The sequence below is a fragment of the Bicyclus anynana genome, chromosome 27 (genome assembly GCF_947172395.1).
Source record: "Bicyclus anynana chromosome 27, ilBicAnyn1.1, whole genome shotgun sequence".
NCBI lineage: Eukaryota > Metazoa > Arthropoda > Insecta > Lepidoptera > Nymphalidae > Bicyclus > Bicyclus anynana.
Window position 1 is genome coordinate 6,865,983 of NC_069109.1, and position 27,795 is coordinate 6,893,777.

Sequence of the window (27,795 nt, forward strand, 5' to 3'; positions counted from 1 at the left end):
GAATAGATATGCAGAACTGATTCGATATTTCACCCTTGAAAATCGACATTTGATATTTTCTGTTTTTCTCGGCCATATCAAAAAAGCAAAAGTTCTTTGTGATTTTTTTTGGAAGTTGATTTATCAGGTTAAGTTACCATTATGGAAAAACATTATGGTATGCAAAATGTACACAAAATTACATTATGCAGACAGTTAAACAAACATGAAAAAAATTGTTTTTTTATGACAATGTCGATTTTTTGTAAATCGATTTATCGGGTTATATTATGATTATGTATGGCTTTGTATGTAAATGTATCTTGTTTTTCATGAAATAGAATTGTATAAATATTGTCTAAGCAAACTTGCAAAATAATATTTTTTTATAAAATCGACCTTTTAAATATTGATTTTTTTGCGATTCGATTTATTAGGATGTGTTACGGTTATATATTTTGTTTTTCATAAAATAGAATTATATTTAAATCGTACTTTTAAATCTTGACTTTTTTGCGATTTGATTTATCAGGGTACGTTAAGGTTATGTACCGTTACATGTGTCTTGTTTTTCATAAAATAAAATTGTTTTTCATTGAATTAGCAAACTTGAAAAAAAAAACGATTTTTTAGAAATCGACCTTTTAGATCTAGAGTTTTTGGGAATCAATTTATCAAATTACACTATAGTTATGTATCTTGTTTTTCTGTAAATGGAATTAGATAAATATAATAAATTTTTCTGTAAATGGAACTTGAAAAAAAACTAAAACAGGTTACGTCATGTCATGGTTATGTATGATAATTGATATCTTGTTTTTCATTATATTTGCATTATTTATGAGAAAAATCAATCGCTTAATATCTAGAATTTTTTAAGATTCGATTTATCGGGTTATGTCACGGTTATATATCTTGTTTTTCATCATATTATAGAATAATATTTGTAATATATTAACAAAATGAAAAAAAAAAACTATTTTTTGCAATCAATATTTTTTCTCAATTCAAGTGTATGTTTTTTTTCCTAATATAGAATTATATTTATGTCGCAAGCAAATTTGAAAAAAAAAACGATTTTTAAGGAATCTATCTTTTTGATCTCGATTTTTCTGTGAATCGATTTATCAGGTTCCGATTCGAATCGATTCAAAAATCGATCTCTTTTTTTTAAATCGCCATCCCTAAGAGTTTGACGACATTAAATGAAATGTCAAATACCGAACGAACTACAAACGTCAAAGCAAACACAGACGACTAATGAAGAAAGCAAAGCAGACGCTGAAAGAAACCACAACAGACTTTTGTTTATAATAATTATGTAACCTCTCAACATTTGTCGTCTGTGAATGTGTTTACAAAATTCCTTGTTTCACGGCCGTAAAATAAATTTAAAAAAAAAAGTTCCTTGGAGATGTCATTGTATTGTCAAATGTCAAATGATTATTCGTTAAAATTAAATATTCAATGTACTCTATGATTAATGTCAATCCGCGGTTGATTCAATTTTATGAGTGCAGGATATTTTAATTTTTATTTTATTAAATCTCGTTAAAATATGTACACAAGCGTCACAAGTTGTTTGAAGTTCACTCTATGAGTGTTTTGCATTATTTAATGTGATTCGTGCTGCACTGTGAACATTAAGTGAATTTTTTGTTTGACAGTGTAAAAAATAACCTTGCAAACAAAGTTGAAAAAGTGTTCAATGTAAACCAGTGTACATATATATAAAAAAAAAGTTTGATCATTGTTCTACGCTTTCGTCGTTCTTATATAACAAGAAGGTCAGTTAAAGTTTTTATATAAAGTAAGTAATTCAATATAATGTTATCAATATTTTGTTAGGTTATTTGTTATGTCATGTTTCATGAATTGCAATAACAATTACCTTAATAACTTAGTTAGCTAGAATTCCTGATCTGGCTAAAAAAAACAAGTTTTTTTTTCAACAAAATCCTTATATTTTTAAGTAGAAGGTCACTATAGCTTGGCAAATTTGTTCTGAACTCTCACGATGGTTCGCGCGGGCCGGGACCCCTTCCCGGCCCGCCCGATGCCCTACGCGCACGTCCTCATACCGGACCTTTCCCCCCGTCGCCCGCATATCATGGGAGTGTCATCGAGGAACTTGCCAAGCTATAGTCTCTGTTAAGTCATAAATATTACCACCCCAAGCCGACCAGCCTGCATTAATGATCCATGTCCTCAGACTAATTACATAAGGATCTGCCTCGCTAGACATTAGTATTCTGTCAAAGTATATGATCAACGATCTTATGCTCCATTTTGTAAATTCACTGTGCATACCACTGCGCCATGAATTGTTTTTACAAAGTATCTTTTTTTTTGTGTTCAGTTACATCTATCAGTGATCAGTCGCTTGATATATACTTGATATAAACTGAATTTTTCATAGCAGATAATGTTTCAAGTTAAAGGTCACTCCATTAGGCGATTCTTCGTGTTGTGGTCCTTTTTTCGGGTATTACTGCCCACCACACTGAAAAATCTTGCTATATGTGTGGTGAGGCAATAGAAATAGCAAGGCTCTTGTTGGTTGGATGCAAGGTGCTCCTGGATAGGGGTCTTTACTCACGTCGTCATGATAGAGTACATGTGTGAATATTATACATATAATATTTGTATTATATGTGAATCTATAAGCCTTTCAGTAGCTAGAGCTCAAAAACGGGGAGTGTTGATAGATCGTTTGTTCGATCGTTAACGCTACATCCTGTAGTCACAAGTTCAGGACTCTGCTCAGAAGACCCGCACAGTGAACCCATGGAATGCTAAGATATTCGTCTTGTCTCATGCACAGTGGATTGCTTTCGCCTTTTGGTCTTACCATACGTGATTAGTCATTTGGCAAGACTATTTGTGTGTTCTTGCAGTCTGCTTTTGTGTTTTATAGCATTTTTTGTTATTTCTTCCTTGACTGATGGCGTTTCAAAATACTCATGCATGTCTGCTGGTTTGGTGAGCCAGGGGGCATTTAGTATTACTACTAGCAAAACTAGCTATACTAGCTTTAAGTACCCATACTGTTGTTTTTTAATCATTAAATAAAATGAAAAAAAAATGTTCAGAAGAAATAACAAGCAATTCATACTTAATTGAAGTTTACTTATGAATAATAAATTAATCTATTATTGTATTACATATAATGTTTTCCTCTTACAACTGGTTTTATAGGGAAAAACATTCAAATAAATTAGTCCCAACACTTGTACAAATAGTTCAGTTCATATAAAATAAATATTGCCATTGCCTATTAAAGATCTCTGGCACAATTGCAAGTTGTCTATACTTTTAGTAAAGTTGGTGAGGTTGGGAGGGGGGAGGGGGGGGGGGGGGGGGGAATTTCTGGATCTACAGACTTTGAAAAATGAATGTGACCGCTTTTGAACAACTGGATAAATTGGATGATTCTTGTTTTATGTATTCAGTATTGTTAGTACAAGAAAATGGTAAATTTTTTTAGTTGAATTTAAAAAAATGTAAAAACAAATATTTTCTGTTAATACTCACATACAAATGATTTTCTGTTAGTTTTATTTTATTTATTTATTTATTATAGCCTGGTTATTTATTTATTACTATTATTATATATGCATATATATATATATATATATATATATATTTTAATTTATAACCCATCCCATTTCCGGGCAAAGGCCTCCCCCAAACTCCTCCAAAGTTTTTGATTTGTCTTTTGGTGCCATGTAGGGCCCATGTACTCTACTAGGTCGTCTCTCCATCTACATAATGGTCTTCCTTTTCTTCTCTTGTTATATCTTGGGCACCAAGCATTAATTTCTGTAGACCACCTGTTGTCCTTCCTTCGCATTATATGTCCTGCCCAATTCCATTTATTTTTCATGGCCATAGTTATTGCGTCTTTTGTTTGAAGTTTCCTTTTGATTTCTTCTTTTGTATATTTATCTAAAAGACGAATATTTAATATTGCTCTTTCCATTTTCCTTTGTGCAACTTTCATTTTAATTGCAGTTTTCTTTGTTAATGACCATGTTTGTGAGCCATAGGTAAGTATGGGTAAAATACAATAGTTGAAAACTCTTCCTTTCATCTCCACTTTAATTTTTTTGTTATTAAAAATAAATTTTAGTGACCAAAATCTTTTCCAAGCGTTTTCTATACGTCTATCTATAATCTGTTCCATATTATTGTAATCGTTTAGTGTCAGAGTTTGTCCCAAATATATAAATTTATCAACTTTGTCTATGATTTTGTTATTGATATAAATATTGGTATTATTGTTGATAGTTGACATTACTTTTGTTTTGGATTCATTCATTTCTAGTCCTACTATAGTACATTGCTTGTTTAAATCTGTCACCATTTGTTGTAATTGTGTTCCTGACGAGCTAATTAAAATGATATCGTCCGCAAACCTTAGGTTTGTTAGATGTCTTCCATTAATTTTAACGCCGTAATTTTCCCATTCTAAATGTTTAAATATTTCTTCCAGAACACTGTTGAATAGCTTCGGCGATGCAGGGTCTCCCTGTTTTAAGCCTCTCCCTATGTTAAAGAAATCACCTGCTTTCTCTAGGATTATCCTGGCTCTACTATTTTTATAAATAGTTTGTAGAATTCGTACATATTTTGGTTGTACTCCCTGTGTTATAAGTGCCTTCCATAAGTATTCAAGCTCAATAGAGTCAAAAGCTTTAGTGAAGTCTATAAAAGCCAGAAATAGTGGTATTTTATATTCTTTTGCAGTTTCTATTAATATGTTTAAAGTATGAAGGTGGTCTGTTGTGGTAAATCCTTTTCTAAAACCTGCTTGCTCTAAAGGCTGTTGTTCTTCTAATACTGTTGAAATTCTTTTGACTAATATTTTTGAAAAGACTTTATAAATATTTGAAATAATACTTATTGGTCGGTAATTATTTATTTGTGAGGGATCACCTTTTTTAAACAGAAGAGTTATGTCTGTTTCAGACCATTGCGTTGGTATCCTTTCAGTGACTATTATGTCATTAAATATATTCTGTAAAGGTTCCAAAAGTTCGTCTACTCCGATTTTTAACAGTTCAGCACTGATGTAGTCTGTGCCTGCACTTTTCTTGTTTTGCAAAGATTTGACGGCATCTAATATTTCCTCTTTAATAATCAATGGCACTGTTTCATTCTCACCCATTAATTGTAACTTATATGTTTGATTTTGTAAGGTGTTCGGTACATATCTGGATGTATATAATGTTCTAAAGAAATTTGTTGCTGTATCTAGTATATCCAGTCTATTGGTGTATAGCTTATTACTCTGATTTTTTAAATTTGGCATCCAGTTCTTCCCATATTTATCTAATAGTTGACGTTCTATCTTACGAATTGAGCAGTTATCCTTCAATTGTATGGTTATATTTTCATTCTCAAAGTCATTGATGTCCTTTTTTATAGCCTTCTTAGTTCTTTTATTTAGTATTGTTAGTTCTTTTCTTTGTAATTCTGTTTTTAGATTATAGTTAAGTGTACTTCTTTGCTCAATTAGCTTTTTAGTATATTCTGAAAGCCTCATTTCTTTTTTTGATTCTGTTGGTAGGGTCTTTTTTGCACTACATGAAATAATTCTAATGAAACTATCATATTTTTGTTGCATGTCTAAATCCTTTTTCCAGTTTGTAAACTGTTTTTTAAGAGTTTCTTGATATAATTTGTTGTGTTCTGTATTTTCATATATGTTTGGTTTAAGTGCATTGACTTTTCTGACTTTTCTGGTTGGTTTTATGTTAAGACAACTACGGACGAGTCTATGATCAGTAAAGAATTTGAAATTATTTATTACATCGAGATTTGTAAAAATATTCATATGCTTTGTTATTATAAAGTCTATTTCATTCTTATATTTTTTGCATGGGGATTGCCATGTCCACTTTCTGTTTTTTCTTTTTTTAAAGTATGTGTTGACTATTTTTAGGTTGTGTTCTATAACAAATTCCATTAACAATTTTCCTCTCTCATTAGTTTTTCCGTATCTATGTGGACCTACATTGTTGTAATATCCTGATAGGTCCGTGCCAACTTTACTATTGAAATCTCCCATGATTATTATATATTCGTTGGGGTTACTCTCCGTGTAGATGTTGCTTAATAAGGTGTAGAAAGAGTTTATTTCATCCATATGAGCCTTCTGTGTTGGAGCATAGACTAGTATAAAGCAGAATGTTTGTTTTTCGGAGAGTTGCATTCTAAGGATGGCTATTCTATCGTTAGGGGCTTTAAACTCTAATATATTGTTTTTCCACTTTTTATGAATAATGAATCCAACCCCATATTCGCTAGAATCATTTCCTTTGTAGCATAATATCAATTGTTTACGTTCCTCAATTTTTAATCCTTCTCTCCTTGTTTCACAAAGTCCTATGACATCCCATTTTATACACTTAAGGGCATTTTCCAATTCTATTATACGGTTGTGGGATAGAAGAGTCCTGACATTTAATGTTCCCAAGTAGAAATTATTTTTAATTTTTGCTTTCCTTAAAGAGTTTTTGGTAGAGTTTTCGGTGTAGTCTATTGTAGAGTTTGGGGGGTATTGGTCATTCTTCCCCATGGTGACCAGCCATCGTGGGGAAATAAGGTTCATGTCTGTTTGCTTTATATTTTTATTTAGGGGAGTAGTGTTGTATTGAGTTGGTTGTAGGTGCTGTAGTTGCTATTCATTATGATGTAGAGTTGAATCAAATTTTTGATTGTATGTTTTCGGTTGTACATATTTATCCATAGAATTTTGGCTTGGAATAGTGTTTGTCGATAGTTTATTTTTCTTAGCCACAGAGTATTTTTTTATAATGCCCGTAACCTTTTGTTCCGTTTGGCTTTGAGGTGAAATTTCAAGTTCCCCCTTTTTTTTTTTATCTTTCACAATATTGTTAGAACTATTCTTGTTTAATATAACTATTTTGTCGTAACGAAGCACTGCATTTTTTCCTTCTGATCTTTCTTTTTGCAATTGATCCTGAAGAGATTTTCTCACAGCCAAGACTTTTTCTGGGAAATCTTCCTTTATATAAATAGAAGAGTCATTTAGAGATTTTTGATTTTTCAAAATACTAATTTTTTTGCCAAATGTTGTAAAGGTTACATTTATAGGACGTATTTTGTTCTCTGTTTTTTTTCCAATTCTTCTTACAACTTCAATTTCGTTTCTCTCACATGGTATACTCATTCTATTTTTCACTATGTTCATAATTCTCTGTTCCAGCTCATAGTACGATCGTTCACCTTCTTCGATGCCGAAGAATATAATATTTCGCATTCTGACCTGTTTTTCCAGTAATGATAAGCGCTTTTCTTGGTCTTGGTTTGTATGTATAATATCGTCGATTTGAAGCTGGATATTAGAGAATTTTATATCAATGTTTTCATTTATATTTTGCGTAATTCTAGATTCCATACTTTTTAATGATTCTTGCATATCTCGTATAATATCTACTCTTCTTCTTCTTTCTTGTCTATGGCACTTTGTACTGCGATTGTTTCGCAATAATTCCGCCAATGTCAACGTAGTGGAAAAGACATCATGTTGTTTGTTCCGTTGCGCTTTCTTTTCAGTTCTTGTAGAGACCGCTCTTATATATACCGCTTGTTAGACCTAAACACCAAGACAACACAACATATAATAGGTATTAATTAGTAAAATAGGGAATGGTTACAGATTATAGGGTTAACATAAAATATGTATCTCGAACATCATATAGAACCATGTTAGTGTATATTCATATTTTAATATCATATAGATTTATATATTTACATAAACATTTCAGTACTGCAGGATTTGGGAAACTGAGTAGAGAAGGGAAGTGTATTGGGCGAGGAGTACTGGGGGGTATTAAGTCATATAATGATATCGGGTGTTTGATGCAATTGAAAAAAATATGTTCAACAGAGCCTTCGTCAATACCACATTCACAAAGCGAGTTATCTCTCACCCTGATTTTATTCAGGAATACGGGCGTACATACATGTCCTAATCTCAATCTACATAAAACGGATGTTGTTCTTTTATTTGAAATATGTTTAAATTTAAAAAACCAGGGTTTGCAGGGTATATCAGGTTGAATGTTTCTATAGTGTTTGCCTTTGGTTAGCTCATTCCATCTACGACTCCACATTCTGAACAAATAGGTTTTAGCCAAGGGGAGAATATCACTACAATATATGGAACTATAGGTTGGAAGTCCAGATTGAACTGCTTCCTTAGCCCATAAGTCTGCTTGCTCATTACCAGATATCCCACTGTACCGAAATGGTACATAAATATAACCTTTTAATATAAATAATTCATTGATAGCAAGCTATTAGCGACATATAATAAAATAAGTACGATGTGCTGCGCGCTCCGCGCCCGTCGCCCGGGCACTCCCCGCTGCTGCCGGTCTGCAGCTAGATCGCGAATTGACTTCAGTGTGGTAGCCTCGTCATTAGAGACTGCACACGTCCAACTCCAATTACTTCGTGACAGTCGCCTTAGTCAGTCGCGGAGAAATATAATTATTACAACTAGTTAATTAAATACGCGAGTGCAGTATTCCCGATTTAGGGAGCAACGTACGGCTTAGGTCAGGCACGTACGGCTTAGGACGACCAAGTCAGGCCGAGTCACAAAGCTACTCAAGTTAAATTCACGCATCTGCGCGTCACCATCTTCGTCATCACCGTCCAGGGCCGGCTCCAGTATCCGCCTTGCTCCCGTTCCTGCTGCCACGTCACATCTCGGCCACCACAGGGGAGTACCTCGCACGGCAACGTCAAAGATTAGTAGATATATCAAGGACCACGACCTTAAAAATTTGTGTGCCTCCGACGAGCTATTTAAGGGATAAACCTAAATTATTAAATTTTAATTATTTAATTGCCGTAGTTTGTTTTTTTTTATTTATTTTCGTCATCAACGGCCTACCGGCACACTGGCGCCCTCCACGTGGTTTTATCTGCTTTTCTTTTTTGTTGCCTAGTAGTAGATCTGTACGGTGCATGGTTTTTTTTGTAAAACGCTTGATTTTTTTTTTGGTTTGCAGTAACTGAGGTGAACGTAGTGTCCTTTTATTTGTAATCGTTGACGATTTTGACGAATTAGTGCATATTTTTACTTTTCTTTTTTATTTCTAAAATTATTAAACTTTGACTGGTGGTACAGTCAACAAAAAAAAACTTATTAAAATGTTTTTTTCTTATTGTTAAAATTTATTAATTGTTATAATTATCTTTGTGTACTTCAGGACTAGTAGACTAAAACTAAAGGTGCGTTCACACCAGTTGCATTTTATTTTTTGTTTTTTTTTCACTTTTTTATTTTTGTTGCAAATCATTATTTCATATCATTCATTCATATTATCAAACCAGGGCGTTCTGTTAAATTGATTGTAACAGAACGAAGATTTTTTTTTCTCATTTAATTTTTTTTGTGCCATTCCACACATACCCGATTTATTAATTTTTGTTTGGATAATTATTTGTTAGGTTTTGGGATTTTAATTTTTTCATAATTATTTTTTTTTCTTTTTATTTTTTGTACTTTAATTTTTTTTTCTCAATCTTGTTAAATATGTCGTATCCAATTAAGTATTTTTCATTGCAAAAGTCTGAGTTGGAATACGAGGTTGCGGTAAGAGGCGAAGTTCCCGCTAGTACAGTTGCTGATCTCAGGAAACAAATTAATAAACTGAGTCAGTTATATCCACCTGAAGATATTTTATGCGGTCACCTCGAACCTCAAGATGATTTGGAGTGCTGTTTAGAATTATTAGATAAAATTAACTCGTCATTTACTACAGAGGTCACCGATAAAAATGTTTTAGCGCGGTTTGAAAATTTATTAAATCACCTGTATCACAGGCTCAATCGAATCGAACCTAGCAAGGAGTTATTAGATTCTAAATTACAATGCAATGATTTATTTAAGGAATTGTATGAGAAACTTGTAAATTTAAAAAAAGAAAAGTATCGATCCTTTATCAATAGCTGATATTAGCTCGGATGCACAGTCTTCTCTTGCACCCGTAAATATTAGCGTTACGTGTGAAGGTGGTATGCGAATTTCATCAGAAATAGGAAAATTAAAATATAACGGTAAAACTTGTGTGCGATCTTTCATTCAACGAGCAAACGAATTTAGTACTGCTCGCAATATTTCTGGTGTAAAATTACTCTCATACGCAACCGAAATATTTGTAGACGATGCTTTGCATTGGTTTCGCGGTGTAAAAGATCAGGTATCGACCTGGGACGAGCTCACCATCCTTTTAAGGCATGATTTTGATAAGTCGGATTTTGATTATCGCTTATTGTCCGAAATACGTGCTCGAACACAGGGTAAAACGGAAAATATTACGATTTATCTTTCAATATTGTCTGGCATGTTCGCGCGTCTGTCAAAAACTATACCTGAGGAGGATAAGTTAGAAATAATTTTACACAATATTCGCCCTTGTTATGCCAGCACTTTAGCTTCTTCTACACAAATTACCTCGGTTGATCAACTACAAACTTTGTGTAGGAATTATGAAAATGTTCAATCGAGATTATCACAATTTCATGAACCTACTACTGCTACTTCAGACACTTTAGCGCCTGAGTTTGCTTATAAGCAGGATTCAAACACTAAAAATAATTATAATTCTAATTTTAATAAAAATAATATTTACACTAATAATAAAAATCAATCTAATTATCCTAAACCTAACACTAATAACAATGATATTAATAAAAAATATTTACATCCTATTACTAAAATTAATACTACTAACCCTACTAAAAACGTTTATTGCCCCAGATGTCGAAGTAATACCCATGGTTTTTTGAACTGTAAAAACACGGAGGTCGTTTGCTTCAAGTGTGGTTTAAAAAATGTTAAAAAACCAGAATGCCCCGTTTGCAATCCAAAAAACTAGACAGGCAGAATTGTATGATTAAAGGTCACCTAGATAAACAGGAATGGAATAATTGGTTAACAACTATTAAAAATTTTTTCGCCTGTTACAAAATTTCTACAATTCTGCCAAATAAGCCTCTAGGTGATATTAGACCTTACGTTAATGTTAAAATTAATGGCATCGAAGCGTCAGGACTTTTAGACTCTGGTGCAACCGTCACAATTATTGGTAACGGTTCTCACGATCCATTATTACGCCGTGGTCTTAAACTTATTGAGAACGGAAAAAATATGTCAGTTATTGCTGCTGGCGGAAACGTTTTGAAAAGTATAGGTACTATTAACTTACCTATAAGTTTTGAGGGTAAATTCAAAATAATTGAGGCTCTAGTTGTTCCCGAAATACAATTGTCGCTTATATTAGGCATTGATTTTTGGAAAGCCTTTAATTTGTGTCCGAAATACTTAAGTACACTAAGTTTTACAGCTTCACTGGCAGACTTTAGTGCTAAAAATACATCAACAAAATTGTTAAATTCTTATAGTAATCTAAATTTTACTCAAAAAGCTATTGCTGACAATGTCATCGAGCAATTTTGTGACATTTCTTTTACAAATCGTGGGTTAGGACGAACACATCTAATCACGCATCGCATCGATACGGGTGATTCTCCACCAATTAGGCAGAGATATTACAGGCTCTCTCCCGAAAAGCAAAAGATCCTTGTTGATCAGGTAGATGAGATGCTAGTATTAGACGTGATCGAGCCCTGCGAGAGTCCTTGGCAGTCACCTGTTCTTTTGGTAAATAAAAAAAACGGAGAGCCTCGATTTTGCCTCGATAGTAGGAAGTTAAACTCAGTCACCAAACGCGACGCTTACAATCTTCCATATATATCGGAAATTTTGGATAATTTACGAGATGCGCGGTTTTTAAGCAGTTTAGACTTGTCCAAAGCTTTCTGGCAGATTCCTATTGCTGAAGAAGATAGAGATAAAACAGCGTTTTATGTGAATTCAAGAGGCACGTTTCGTTTCAAAACCACACCGTACGGACTGACCAACGCTCCGGCCACGCAACAACGCTTGGTGGACGCTTTATTAGGTGATGTTGACCACCGTATCTTCGTTTATTTAGACGATATAATTATTGTTAGTGAAACGTTTGATGATCACGTCTCTCTTTTAATTCGTGTTTTAGACAAATTACGTAAGGCTAACTTAACAATAAACTTAAAGAAGTGCGAATTCTTTCGAAGCCAACTTAAATATTTAGGTTATGTTGTTGATGCTCACGGATTACGAACCGATCCTGATAAAGTGGAGGCCATTCTTAATTTTCCAACTCCTACAAATCGCAAGGAGTTAAAACGATTCTTAGGTACTGCTACTTGGTACCGCCGATTTGTCCCAAATTTTAGTACAATTGCTGGACCTCTCAATAAACTTACTACTAATAAAAAGAATGCACCACCTTTTCAATGGTCAGAAGAAGCTGACTTAGCTTTTAAAAAACTTAAAGAGCGTTTAGTTTCCGCTCCAGTTTTATCATGTCCCAATTACGATTTACCGTTCGATGTGCATACAGATGCAAGTAATTATGGGGTAGGCGCTATGCTTACGCAAACCATAAATGGTCAGGAACACCCTGTTGCATATATGAGCCGATCATTAACAGCACCTGAAAAGAACTACAGTATTACTGAGCGTGAAACTTTAGCAGTATTGACAGCATTAAAACACTGGCGTTGCTATATAGAAAATGGGAAAACATTTAACGTGTACACAGATCACAGCGCGTTGAAGTGGTTTCTCTCGATCAACAATCCAACTGGTCGTCTTGCGCGTTGGGGTCTACGTCTGTCTGCATTCAATTTTGAAATTAAACACCGTCGTGGTGCTGACAATATAATTCCTGACGCCTTGTCTAGAGCCATACCTGTCTCAGCGATTACTACTGCAAAATCCGTCGCAACTACTACTGACGATTGGTACAAAAATATTTACAACAACTGTATTACACAACCTCAAAATTTTCCAAATTACAAAATTAAAAATGATCGTCTCTTTCGAATAACTAAAAATAAATGTCACCTAACTGATGAGTTTTCTTGGAAAGAGGTAGTCCCATCAGAACTTAGGGAGGCTATTATTGGTGAAAATCATAAAGAACCCACTGCTGGCCATTTAGGAATTTTTAAAACTTATAAACGACTTACACTTAAATATTTCTGGCCAGGCATGTTCCGTGATGTTTCAAGTTACGTAGGCTCATGTCAAACTTGCTTACAATATAAAGTACAAAATCACGTAACATTAGGTGAAATGGGTCGGCCTAAGCAGTGCGTACGCCCCTATCAGATGCTTAGTTTCGACTTAATGGGTCCTCTCCCCGCCACTCGTAAACAAAATTCTTATATTTTAGTAATAACCTGCTGTTTTTCGAAATTTTGTCATATTTTTCCTATTAAAAGAGCAACTTCTGAAATTATTGTTAAAATTTTAGAAGAGCAAATATTTCTAATTTACGGAGTCTGTCAAACTATCTTTTTAGACAACGCGCCTCAGCTGATTAGTAACATTACCAAAAATTTTTTCAAAAAATATAATGTGCCTAATGTATTTTACACACCTAAATATACCCCACAAATTAATACCGTGGAGAGGTATAACAAAACTATTATCACGTGTCTTTCTACATTTGTTGACAAAGATCATCGTACATGGGATACCTTTATACCTGCAGTACAATTTGCCATTAATAATTCTGTCAATGAAGCTACAGGATATACACCATCGTTCTTAGTTTTCGGTCGAGAACTAGTTATTTGTGGTTCACACTACCTCGACAACGACATTGGTGACGAAGTCTTATTTATGCCAAGAGACTTATATGCGGAAAACCGTGGATGTATGAGCAACATATTTGATGAAGTACAAAAAACTTTATTCCATGCCCACGCGAAAAACACGCAAAAGTATAACTCGCGCAGAAAGGCTTACGAATTTAATGTAGGAGACATCGTTTATAAAAGAACTTATGTCCTGTCTGATAAAGACAAATTCTTTAGTAAAAAATTGGCCCCAAAGTACATTAAGTGTCGAGTTATTACAAAACTATCGCCGCTTGTATACATACTAGAAGACATGTCCGGAAATAACTTGGGCACTTGGCATATTAAAGATTTAAAAATAAGTAGTAATTAATACCTTAAAATTTCATTTGTTATATATTAACTAATATTATTATACCTAATTACATTAATTTAACTTTATATCATAGCATATTTATCATTATTATTTACATTATTTATACCTGCATAAGTTACATTACATTCACTCGTCCCTATAACAATCATAAAACATTCTTTGCTATAAGTCATCAGCTGTAGCATAGCTGTGACTTCTTAAATGAAAGATTGCGACTTGTAACGCTTAAGTTATAAACCGTTTTCGTGAAAGGTGATGTATGGAAGTTTGTATGAAAGGATAAGGTAAAGGATTGATACTGAGTATTTAATGCGGATTTTATTCTTAAAATAAAATCCTTGTATGGACGAGGGGGTAATGTACCGAAATGGTACATAAATATAACCTTTTAATATAAATAATTCATTGATAGCAAGCTATTAGCGACATATAATAAAATAAGTACGATGTGCTGCGCGCTCCGCGCCCGTCGCCCGGGCACTCCCCGCTGCTGCCGGTCTGCAGCTAGATCGCGAATTGACTTCAGTGTGGTAGCCTCGTCATTAGAGACTGCACACGTCCAACTCCAATTACTTCGTGACAGTCGCCTTAGTCAGTCGCGGAGAAATATAATTATTACAACTAGTTAATTAAATACGCGAGTGCAGTATTCCCGATTTAGGGAGCAACGTACGGCTTAGGTCAGGCACGTACGGCTTAGGACGACCAAGTCAGGCCGAGTCACAAAGCTACTCAAGTTAAATTCACGCATCTGCGCGTCACCATCTTCGTCATCACCGTCCAGGGCCGGCTCCAGTATCCGCCTTGCTCCCGTTCCTGCTGCCACGTCACATCTCGGCCACCACAGGGGAGTACCTCGCACGGCAACGTCAAAGATTAGTAGATATATCAAGGACCACGACCTTAAAAATTTGTGTGCCTCCGACGAGCTATTTAAGGGATAAACCTAAATTATTAAATTTTAATTATTTAATTGCCGTAGTTTGTTTTTTTTTATTTATTTTCGTCATCAACGGCCTACCGGCACACCACTATGTCCAGGGATCCATGCTAAAGCTATTTCAAAATTATTAACACAACAATAATGTAGTGCTTCTTTGATGTTAATAATTATCTGGGAGCTATTATTGCTGCTTTTAAAGATGTTGCCTGATATAGCCTGCAAACAACTTTTTGAATCGGAAAGTATCAATATTTTAGTTAGGCTATGGGATTTGGCATATTGTACCGCCTCATGAATGGCAATAGCTTCACCGGTGAATACCGATGTCTGACAAGGATTTTTAAATAAGAGCACTACATTGTACTTCGGTATCCACACGGCTGAGCCTACATTTCCGTTGGTAGTTAATCTGGAGGCATCAGTAAATATTATGGTCCATCCCATCCATTTTTCTCCTAAGACTTGATATAGTTTTCTATTAGCTTCTCTGTCATTTTTGGATATACCAAGATCTAACAAGACATTAGGCTTGAAGATAAGGGCATCAAAACTACAATTAAAAATGGGAGGCGCTGGTGATTGAGATATTGGTTGAGGTAATGCTTTGCATCGCCTATAACTCCTGACAAGTCTAGGGGGATCCTTATTTACCCAATAGTTGTCAATATTAACCTTATGTGAAAGAGACTCTAAATAAGGTAATAGAGGGTGTGAACTTACTTGAATCAATTTAGAAACATACCGATCTGATAAGTATTGTCTCCGCAGATCTAAGGGGGGATCAACACACTCTACCATCAAAGCTGCATTGGGGGAGGATTTCATGGCTCCTACAATTATGCGAAGACACTTTGTTTGCACCAAGTTAAGCTTTTCCAGCCCTTCTTTATTACATGGTTCAAATATAAAGGAACCATAATCAAAATGGCTTCTGATAAGTGCATTATATAAAAGCTTCTGGCAGTATGGGTGAGAACCCCACCATACACCAGACAGAGCTCTTATTATGTTAACTCCTTTTTCACTCTTTTCAGCAATATAACTGAAGTGTTGGGACCCTGTTAACTTTGAATCAAATATAACGCCCAAAAACTTAGCTGAGGAGTCCATCTGAATGATCTGGTCTTCATACCTTATTTCTAGGTCTGGAATTGTTCTTTTTCTAGTGAAAATTACTGCTTTACTTTTATACGCAGAGAGAGTTAATCCGTGTTCTGATAGCCAAATACTCAGGTAATGCATGGCAGAGTTTAGCTGTATGGATATTTCACTAATTGAATTGCTTGAGGAGTATAGAGCCAGGTCATCTGCATATTGTAGTGTGTTACAAAAACTGTCAACTGCTAATTCTAGATCACTAGTGTAAATATTGTATAGCAATGGGCTAAGGACAGATCCCTGAGGAAGGCCTTTCCACACAGTTCTGGGGGGCCTAAGTTCTTCATTAACACGAATTTTGATAGACCTATCCATGAATAAATTCATGACAAAGTGTACAATCCTCGCAGGAATACTCAGATTAAGCATTTTACGCCTGAGTATAGGAAGATCAACACTATCATATGCAGAGCTTATGTCCAGAAAGATACCTACCAGGTATTCCCCTCTTGAGAAGGCAAGATGTATATTGGTAGCGAGCATACTTAGACTGTCAGCTGTGCTTCTACTCTTACGAAAGCCAAATTGGGTCTTTCCCAACATGTCTCGGCTTTCTACGAACCATTCTAGTCTATTCTTAATCATGTGTTCTAGTACCTTACAGAGAGTGGATGATAGAGCAATTGGGCGATAGGAGTTATGCTCAGCAGGGTCCTTACCTGGCTTCAGAATGGGAATGATAATTTGGGTTTTCCAGGATTGTGGAATATTTCCCGTTATAAATATATTGTTTAGTAAGTCAAGTAAATGTTGTTTGCCATTGACAGTTAAATTTTTTAGAAACGAGTATGGGATTCCATCTTCTCCAGGAGAGGAATCTCGAACAGCTCCTAATACTATCTGGAGTTCTTCAAATGAAAATTCTTTGTCAAGTCTGTCTGAATTCCTAAAATTGTTAGAGGTTGGGAAATATGCCAGGTCTGGGACAAATGGCGGGGCTAATTGTGATTCAAATTTGTGTATCCACATTGCTGGATCGTTAGTTATGGGGGAATCCATCTTTTTAGAACCTCTATATCTTTTAATGCTTTTCCAGACTAGACCTGAAGGGGATCTAGGAGACAAACTCTCACAAAAGCCTTTCCAACCATTTTTTTTCTTTTTAGAAAGGGTTCTTCTAGATTTGGCAGAGTTTTTTTGGAAAGCAATGAAATTTTCTGGAGTCATACTATTGTTATATGTAGTCTCTGACTCATCTCTTGTTTGTATTACTGTTGTGCACTCTGAATCCCACCAGGGCAGAGACAGAAACTTTTGGCAGTTTTGTTTTAGGGGGAAATGAGTTTCAGCAGCACTTAATATAGCTTGCTGAAACAGATCATACCTTTGCAAGGTTCCAGAGGTTCTGGGTTCAAGTCTTGACAAAAAGGTTTCCACAGAATTTCCATACAGTTTCCAATCTACTTTATTGAGTCTATACTTTAAGAGGGGTTTAGGGGGTAAGACAGGTGTTACATATTGATCTAATGATATTACAATTGGGAAATGGTCACTTCCATGTGTGTGTGGTAATACCTTCCAAGATGTTGATATGGCAATATCTGGTGGGCAAGCTGACAAGTCTACAGCTGATCTAGGATCTTGACCAGGGTAAACCCTGCGAGTTGGGGATCCATCGTTCAGTATACACACATTAATTCTATCAAATATATCAATAAGTACATTAGAAAAAGAGTCACTGTAATAGCAGCCCCAAGAGATGTGATGGCAGTTAAAATCTCCCAATAAGATTAGAGGTGTAGGGAGTTGAAGGAGCAGAGATACTAATTCATCTTTGATATTATTATTAGGATAAGGTATATAGATAGAAACAAATGTTTTATTTAAAATTCGAGCTGCAACTATGTTAATATTTTGTGAATTTATAGACAGGGGAATTTGAGAATATACTAGGGATTTTTTAATGAGTAATGCACAACCACCATGTCCATCATGTCTGTCGTCCCGAAGACAGGCGAAGCCCGGAATTCTGAAAGAAGACTCAGGCCTCAGCCATGTCTCAGAGAGGGCAACTATGACGGGATGGTGGTGTTTTATGAGTGTGGTTATTTCGATTTTTTTATTTTTAACACTCCTGCTGTTCCATTGGACTATCTGAGCCATTATGAACATTAAAGTGGGAAGTAATAATATCTACTCTTAATTCCTTCAACAATGATGACAGTTCCATTGACATTGACATTGACGCCTCGCGTTGTAATGACATTATTTTGACAATGACAAATCTGACACGCAGCTGTCAGCGTTATTAGCTGTTATTGCTTGATAGTTAGTCTTGCTGTCAATAGATGGCGTTGTAAGGTTGTATTTGTAATAGCCAGCAAAATAACGGATCTTCGAGGTTATGTTAGACGTAAATCAAGACTCTTTTGTTTTAATTTTTCACTTTTTATGTTTCTAAGTAACTTTCGAGAAACCACTGTTTATATACACTATTATTTACGTTGAGTTTTTATAGGATTACACGTATTGATGTAGTTAATCGATCACTTCTTTTGCACAAGTTCGGCACTTAAATAATTAGTTTCGTTAAGGACAGATTATTTCAATCCGTAATATGTTGGTAACTGCACTGTATTTAGATAAAAACACTGTGTTAGCACTCAATTATGAATTTATATAGATTTTTTAATACGGAGCGTCCGTCACTTGATGTTTACAACACTACGCCCTCTGGCGTTAGACTTCTGTTAGTACTTACATAATAATACATAAAAAAGGGATAGGGTAGGGTAAGAGTAGGGTTTAGTTGGGGAAAGGGTAGGAATAGAGTAGAATAGGGTTGGGTAGGTCTAATATGGGAGTAGGCTAGGGTAGGCATAGGGAAGAAGTGCACATAACTTAAAGCGAATTTTGGCTAGGTTTTTTTTTATGAAATCATAGCCAAACGATCACTAGTGATAGTTAATAATAGTTTGGCCTGGAAATTTTTAGGCAACTTCTTCGCAATATATTTTTTAACATATAAAACACTTTTCATCCATAATACAGATGAGTGAAGGTAATTTTTAATGTGGATTACTATCTAATATAATCTTAACATTTTTTATTACAGATAGAAAAGATAGAGTTAATCAATAAATGATCAAAAATGTTAAACACATGCATAAGAAGTTATAAAATGCTTGATATCAAAAGTATAATGAAATATGCTTCAAAGAGGTATATAAATAATTCTATATGGATAAAAACCTGTCCATGTGGCAATATGTATTTTAAAAACCAAAGATTATTTGAAAATAGATTATTTCTTAAGAACATAAGAGTCCATTCTACACAAAGCGACCACCATAGACAAAAAGTTGTTATGGAGACATCTACACCAAAAATAGTCATAGAGAAAATTGAAATTGAGAAATTGGCACACAATAAAAGTATAAACAGGAGTTTATCAAAGTTTTGGAGGAAAAATGTTGATCCATATATCAAATTGTCAAGATGGGATAAACCTATAGGTAAGTTCTTTGACGTCACAATAAATTAATTAAAAAAAAATTAACTGTGATTTCAAAATAATTGTGTTTTTTCATTTGCTTATTTATAGGATATACACAAACAAGCTTTTTTTGAAATTTTTGTCTGACTGTTTATTTTTCTGAGAAATCTGCCAATTTTAATAAATCTTTCACTGGAAGAGGTTTTTTTTTTATTATTTACAAGCGAGCCCTTTACTATAATTACTCCATGGTAAGTGATGATGCAATCTAAGATGGAAGCGAGTTAACTTGGTAGGAAGTAGATGAAAAGCCCTTTCGGATTTTACATGACATCGCACCGGAACGCTAAATTGCTTGGCGGTACACCTTTGTTGGTAGTTTGGTAACTAGTGACTAGTTAGTAGAGTGGATTACCAACTGTCATGAGATGATTACTAAGTGTCATGCAATTGTCATGACACTTATGAACATCAAAGTCAGATTGGCTTATACACTAACTTTAGTCTATTAGCCACCTAATTTAAAATAAATGAAATAAGCCTTTATTACTGCTGGTTGGTTACATTTTTATATAGTTACATCCTAAATAATTAGTAGCTTGTTCAACATAGGCCTCCCTTAACGATCTCCCCTTTCTCTGTCTCCTCGTTATCCTCATTCATTCAGGACCAGCCACATAATGTAATTAACATCAAATCAATAACAATCACACTTCATATCTGTAAAGCTCATTGTTAACGAACATCACAATGGCAAAAGCACTGGCTAGTAATTTTGATCAATTAGAAATAAATTAATATTGAATATGAAATCATATGACTTAAGAATCACTTACAATAGCTAGTTGTTAAATTTCATGTATATCTACTAAATTTACTCAAAGGTAGTGAATAGTTCAGCTGCTGAAGTCGTTATCGAGGTCTAACGTAATAAAAAAAAAATATAATTGTTCAGTTTTTATTAACTTTGACTTCGAATGTTCTCCAGGCGTGTACCTCCTCTACTGGCCGTGCTCATGGTCCATCGCGCTGGGCTCCCTGCCCGGCAATGTTCCACTCAGCACCAGCCTTCACACTGCAGCGCTGTTCCTGGCAGGTGCCGGCCTTATGCGCGGCGCTGGGTGCACCATCAACGACCTGTGGGACAGAGACATTGACGCCAAGGTGAGCATTTCATATCAAAGATTACCATCCGTCATGAACTGCTTACCAAGTGTCATGAAGTTTTTGGAACGGTTGTTTGTGTTTTTTTATGGGTGATAGTAGACTGAACTTATAGAAATCATTATATAATGGTGGATCCCAATTCTGCCCAATTTTCCTTCCTTTCATGTTGAAAAACAGTCTCTAGATCATAATCCGATCAAATGACGGCTAAGTTCGTTTCGGGCCCTGTACATCCACTGATGTAGCGTCTCTCATAGCATAGTAGTTGGTGTATTACTATATTATATTAGCCAGTCGTAGCGTTCTAAGCGGAATGTGCAGTCTGATATCTAATAATTTGGACGGCCATACTGTTTTTGTGGCACTCAAGCCACTTTATCTATTTCCTCCTCAACAACTGCGAATTTTCAAAATCAGTTGAGTAGTTTTAGAACTTATACAATACATACAATTACAAAATAACAAAAAATCAAATCTTACTTCTCAGTTTAGATTAGATTGGTTAAATGTTGTATATAAATAAAATATTTTTACAACATTACTTTAGATTAATAAAATATTGTTTGATACAGGTAGAAAGAACAAAAAACAGGCCCTTAGTATCAGGAGCTATTACAGAGAGGCAGGCAGTTGGTTTCCTCGCTGTGCAGTTGAGCCTCGGCCTGGCTGTGCTGTTGCAGTTGAACTGCTACAGCGTGCTGCTGGGAGCAAGTAGCATGAGTGAGTAGATTATCGTCATGTAATTATTACCATGTGTCATGAAGTTGTTTAAAATAGATTAAACAGAAAAATGTTTTTTGATTTTTAAATATTATAAATGCGATAGTCCGTCTATCAGTTACCATTGACTGTTAAATTGCTGAACCGGTTTTGATGTATTTTGGTAAAGTGCTGACCATGCAGCATCTTAGCATTTAAAAGCTAGTTATTACTTCGCTCTTCTTCCGCGTGGAATTTAGTTTTTCACAACACTTTCGGGAACCGTGTTAATCCAGAGTAAAATCTATTTCCATAGCCAATCGCTTCAGTAATTGTGGCGTTAAAGAGTAACACACATCCAAACATCCATACAAACTTTCACGTTTATAATATTAGTAGGAAGCCTATGTGTTAATCCAGAGTAAAAATCTATTTCCATTCCAAATTTTAACCAAATCACATCAGTAGTGACAGTGTTAAAGAGTAACAAACATCCATACAAACTTTCACGTTTATAATATTAGTAGGATTAATTAGTCACCTTGGTGGACAATTGTCAGATAGATCTACCTCATACCTCCTTCATAGTTTTCGTTTTTCCTCATTCATAGTTTTGTTCCACTCGACCTATGAATAACACATACTCAAAGTTTGAGCAGTGTGGTCAATAAGGCCTAAGGACTACTGTCCATGTAATTTATTTCACAATTTTCTATCACAGTTCTAGTCATCACGTACCCGCTAGCGAAGAGATTCACAAACTACCCGCAAATATTTCTGGGAGCCACTTTCAACTGGGGAGCCTTGCTCGGCTACTCGGCTATACAGGGCTACATCGAGCCGACTATATGCGTGCCGCTGTATCTGTCAGCTTTATCCTGGACCGTGCTGTACGATACTATATACGCGCATCAAGTAAGTCATCATCATCATTATCAACCCATATTCGGCTCAATGCTGCGCTCGAATCTCAGAATGAGAGGGGTTAGGCTAAAAGTCCACCACGCTGGCTCAATGTGGATTGGCAAACTTCACTCACGTAGAGAATTAAGAAAATTCTCAGGTAAGCAGGTTTTCTCACCATGTTTTCCCGTCACCGTTTGAGGCACGTGATGTTTAATTTCATAAAATGCACAAACTGACAAGTTGAAGGTGCATGCTCGGACTGAATTCGAACCTGCGCCCTCCGAATCGAAGGTAGAAGTCATATCCACGGAGCTATCGCGGTTCATCATGTTATAACAAATATTAACTTTACTGTTACGGACACTGCAATATGCTGAGTGGAGACCCTTTTAGGATCACATCATGCAAGTTGCAATGTATTTAATTTATTGTTTTTTTTCTCTCTTTTCTTTGTATGATGTGTACTCTGAATAAACTTTTCTTTCTTTTCTTTCTTTCTTTCTTTCTTTCTTTCTGTTACATGTTGTATGTGTTTTTCGCAGGACAAGCGCGACGACGCTCGGTTAGGCATCAAGTCGACGGCGCTAACCTTCGGCGCACACACCAAGCCGGCCCTCAGCGGAGCCCTGGCGCTCAGCCTGTGCGGGCTAGCGCTCGCAGGCCACGCGGCAGAGCTGTCCGCGCCGTACTACGCCGCGCTAGCTGCTTACGCCGCGCACGCTGGTACACAGGTAAGGCATAAAGCTCATTATAACGTCTCGGACACGTTACAGAAACCCCTCGCCTGCGGACTAACTCACGTCGCTCACGGCGCGCCGACTTAGTTACTTACGCGGTACACGCTACTGCACAGGTACGCATATAACTCATTATAGCCCCTCGGACGCGAAATATATAATAACAGAATCGCCTCGCCTCTGGGCAACATTCTTACGTCACTTTGTATTTTTTTTTAATTCTTTACAATTTAGCCCTTGACTACAATCTCACCTGATGGTAAGTGACGATGCAATAGGAGATGGAAGCGGGCTAACTTGTTAGGAGGAGGATAAAATCCACACCCCTTTCGATTTCTACACGACATTGTACCGGAACGCTAAAGTGCTTTGAGGTACGTCTTTGTCGGTAAGGTAGTATTGGATATTTTTGATAGTTATTTGAGGCATGTTGAAAGCTTGTCATGTATTTTCCTGCCAGTTCTGAGTTAGGATAGCGTAGGAAAGGTATCGAACAAGTTTTTAACTTGACTCAAATACCCACTTCAAAATATTCACCAGCCCTCGGACCGTAAGAAAAGACGTAAGCTCACATTCAACGAACGTGGACGGCGAGGCGATACGCAGCCGGTCCGTGTCAGCAGTGATAGATGAGTTTTAAACTTAACACGTGTCAGTAGTTTTAGCAACAAGAAACAATATTAAATAACTAAGTTATACTTTTGAAGTGAATACTAAATAGAAAAATAGTACTTTTTACAAATAGTATTTTTATATTGAAAAAGATATAGACCATTAATTACAGATTTTCATAAAGTCTGTGGGATAATACACCTTATAAACTGTTTTTTTATTACCAGATCTAGATATAGATTTTTTTATAATTGACTACATCGCTCTTTAATAATAAATTATAAGTAATTTATTTTCTTTTACAGATATACACACTGAACACAGAAAACCCTGACGACTGCGCAAAAAAGTTCAAATCGAACTCTATGGTAGGTCTTATTATATTGTTGGGCATACTAGGCGGCGGTTACCACCGATACATAGACAATAGACAAAAGAATACAGGCAAAGAGGATTTAAGTGTTGCCAGAAGCTGCTTTTTTAGCTAATATTAAATAAATAAGCTTGTAATTTAATTACGCTGCGAACTTTGTTAAACGAATAGTGTGACGTCACGCGTTTTTGTCATGAAATTGTTATAGCTAAAAAAAGCCAAGGTTAAAGTTCTTTCACTTAAGTGAGTGTTGGATAGATTACCATCTGTCATAAAATGATTACCAAGTTTCATGTAATTGTGGATTGAACCCCCAATAACTCCGCAATAATATAGCGTGCTGTTTAATGCCAGTAGAATTAATAGATCCGTGCGTCATGAATATATTCGAGCGTCATGGAAATATTACCAAATGTCATGAAGGTGCTGGTTGAATGAAACCTCAATATCTCCGCAATACAGTGTTATGGGTGTGGATTTTCATCATAACGCCTAACAAGTTAGCCCGCTTCTATTTTAGGTTGCATCATCAATTACCGTCAGGTGAGAGCTAACTTGTAAAGAATAAAAAAAATACTATATCATGCTCATACCAACAGTGTGAGTAGATCTGTCTGTCATTAAATCATTAGAGAATATGTCATGAAATTATTAGAGAATCTGTCATGAAATTATTACCAAATGTCATGAAGTTGTCACTGAGGGTATAAACTTAAATAGTTGACACAATGTGTGTATATTTGGAGTAAAAAACCGCGTGACGTCATAGTTTTCTTAATCTACCACGAATTACCGATTTACTGCGATCTCATCTGCCATTAAATAATCAATAACTTAAAATATATACAATACAAACCAAGCATCTGACGCTTAGATCAATTACCTATTGAACCTGCCTCGCTAAAGGTTACCCCTCTATCAAAACTAAATGATCATGATCTAACGTATTCATACAAACTGCGTCTATAAAATCGATGTTTCACTGTGTTACAATTACACGTACACGTGTGTGTATTACGATTTAAAATGTATAGTTGTGTGTTAGTGTAAAGAAAATATATTTATTAGTGTTGAATATTTTCGATGTGTGAGTTTACCTCGTCCCCATCAAAAAACGACAGACAATTTTGTAGGTGAATGGTAATTGGTCTGAGATATGACGACATTTGTCAAATATAAATGTTTTGTCCTTAAAAAGTGCCATCTATGAATGACATTAATGTTCCAATATTTTCCTATAGATGTCGCTATACAATATGATTGTAATACTACTGGTATTATAATAAAAACGCCTTATTTTTTTAATTGTGAAATAAACAGTATTTGAAAAGAATACTTTAAAATTTATAAGAATATTTGAAAAGAATAATATTAATTAATATTAATTTTTTTTTGCACTTTTATTAGTTTAATATCGAAAATTGTTTTCATATTTTTCTATTTTGTAAATCGTAAAATAGTTTTTTTTTTATTCTGTGCCTAGTACCAAATTCCTAGTTTTTTTAATAGATAGTAGAATGTTGATATTGGTTAAGTAATTGTATTATATTATAAATTATTATTTCATTGTGTACATAATATTGTAAAAAAAAATTATCTAAGATAATCATTTTGGGTTCTGACCTTTTTGATTGGGTATATCTTTATTGTACAGTGTGGCATGGTTTTATTGGCACTTAGGTAAAATCGGTACTAAAGTCAAATTCTGTAAATTTTTGACAGTTTATGAGTTCTGCAAAATTTTTATCAGTTTATGGGTCATATACATATAAAAAATCATCTATATCAGGGAATCTCTCCTAGTATCTTATAATATGAAATTAAACATTTTGAAAAACCCCCAAAGGTCATGAAAAATTGGATTTCAACCCCCACAACTTTTAAACGCACATAAGTTACCTTTAACACAAAAAAACTAAATTGAAATTGCTTCAACCGTTCATGGCATGTTCATGGGCTATGGCGTCACAGACAGACACGTCAAACTTATAACACCCCTCTTTTTTGCGTCGGGCGTTATTAAAGAGCTGTAACTGCGACTATTAAGTACCTACGATTAATTCAATTAGTGTCAAAAATCGATTAATAGTGTCAAAAGATTCTTGTCGCACTGTATCGTAGACAAAGAAAGAAATAGAAGACTGATTGACGTGAGTGAAAAGATATTCGATTCTGACGTCATTTTCGTATGTTATAAGTATATAATAGAAATAATTTATTCGTTAGCACGACACATAACTACATAATAACTTAAAAGTATTATATTATAGAGTCCACAGTTGTTCTATTTAAAAAAAAACGTGATGGACACCATCTATTCATCTATTACTTTCTCTGTCTACGCACAAATCCATAGATTATATATATTTTTTATTTGGGTGGGAATTTTGTTGTGAGTTAGACTCCTGGGTATTAGGTTTAATATTAATAATAATTAGTTGAATGGTTTTATTATTTATAGGCTGTGATTTGGTTAATTATTAATTAATGTTAGAAAAAAACTTTGGTTGGTTATCGTTAGTGTGAGATGTAATAGTACAAATCAGGTTCTTAATTTTGCCAAAAATTTTTTTTAAATTTTAAATAATTTTAAATAAGCATTTATTCATTATTCATATTCTTTTTTATGAAACAGGCTCGCGCTTGACCACAATCTCATCAGTAGGTTAGCATGTGACCAAACGACGTATGAACGGAACTTATGAAGGGAAATAGACAAATGTAACCCAATAGCAGTGCAACCAAAAATATTGATTTCGTTGCGTTGAGCCGCTAAATATATGAAAAATATATGAAACTCAAAGGTGACTGACAGACAGTGATCTATCAACACACAGCCCAAACCACTGGACGGATCGGCCTGAAATTTGGCATGCAGGTAGATGTTATGACGTAGGCAGCCGCTAAGAAAGGATTTTGATCAATTCTACCCCCAAGAGTATAAAATAGGAGATAAAAGTTTTGTATGAAACTGTCAATTTTGCGGCAATTTAGCTGAAAGGAGATGGTCCAAAATTGTACGGAGATTGCGGGATTTTTGAAAAACTGAATTCCACGCGGACAAAGTCGCGGGCGCCCGCTAGTTGGTTGATATTTTGTCTATTTCTCGCCACAAGATAAGGCATTGGTCGCATGCTAGGCATACAGTAGGCCTAAGATGCGCTCCACAACATTGAAAATTGCAAAGAGATAAAACGAAATCTAAAATATACCTCTGTTTCGTCCCATCGCAACGAAAGAGATATTTTTTTTTTAATTATTTTTTTTTAATTATTGCTCTACTTATGGTAGACATATTTTGTTTATGTCGGTCTCCGTGTTGCAATAGATTTACAAGAGGTCCTGGGTTCGATCCCGATTTCGATTTCTTCTTAATTGGTCTAGTTACCACCCCACTGGCAAAGACGTAATGCCAAACGAATAAGCGTTCCGGTACGATGTCGTGTAGAAAAGAAATTTTCATCCTCCTCCTAACAAGTTAGCCCGCTTCCATCTTAGATTGCATCATCACTTACCATCAGGTGAGATAGTAGTCAAGGGCTAACTTGTAGTGGAGCAGCAAAAATTCGGCTCACTTTTTGCGGTGATTTTGTAGGGACTTAACATGTCTATAGCATAAAATGTCTTTGTATGTAGGTATATCAAACCTAATTCCGAACTTCAATAAAGTAA

The 27,795-nt window shown here is 35.1% G+C and overlaps 1 protein-coding gene across 2 annotated transcripts; it reads left to right on the plus strand.

Annotated features, from left to right (window-relative positions):
* Positions 1–1,437: 1,437 nt before the first annotated feature.
* Positions 1,438–27,795, plus strand: LOC112046172 (4-hydroxybenzoate polyprenyltransferase, mitochondrial). 2 transcript variants are annotated; one of them, XM_052890234.1, is made up of 7 exons: positions 1,438–1,789; positions 19,249–19,648; positions 20,618–20,793; positions 21,369–21,516; positions 22,217–22,410; positions 22,944–23,132; positions 24,056–27,795. In XM_052890234.1, exons 2-7 carry the CDS (start codon positions 19,285–19,287, stop codon positions 24,236–24,238), a joined length of 1,254 nt encoding a protein of 417 aa, XP_052746194.1. In that variant the 5' UTR covers positions 1,438–1,789; positions 19,249–19,284; the 3' UTR covers positions 24,239–27,795. The 2 variants fall into 2 exon arrangements, with proteins under 2 accessions (XP_052746194.1, XP_023938483.2); XM_024082715.2 differs by having other exon boundaries at positions 1,438–1,766.

Coding starts and splice junctions, on each gene's coding strand:
- LOC112046172 (XM_052890234.1), top strand. CDS start 19,285: ATGTTAAACACATGCATAAGAAGTTATAAAATGCTTGATATCAAAAGT. Junction 21,517..22,216: donor GCTGGGAGCAAGTAGCATGA/GTGAGTAGATTA, acceptor TTTCTATCACAG/TTCTAGTCATCACGTACCCG. Junction 23,133..24,055: donor CCGCGCACGCTGGTACACAG/GTAAGGCATAAA, acceptor TTTCTTTTACAG/ATATACACACTGAACACAGA.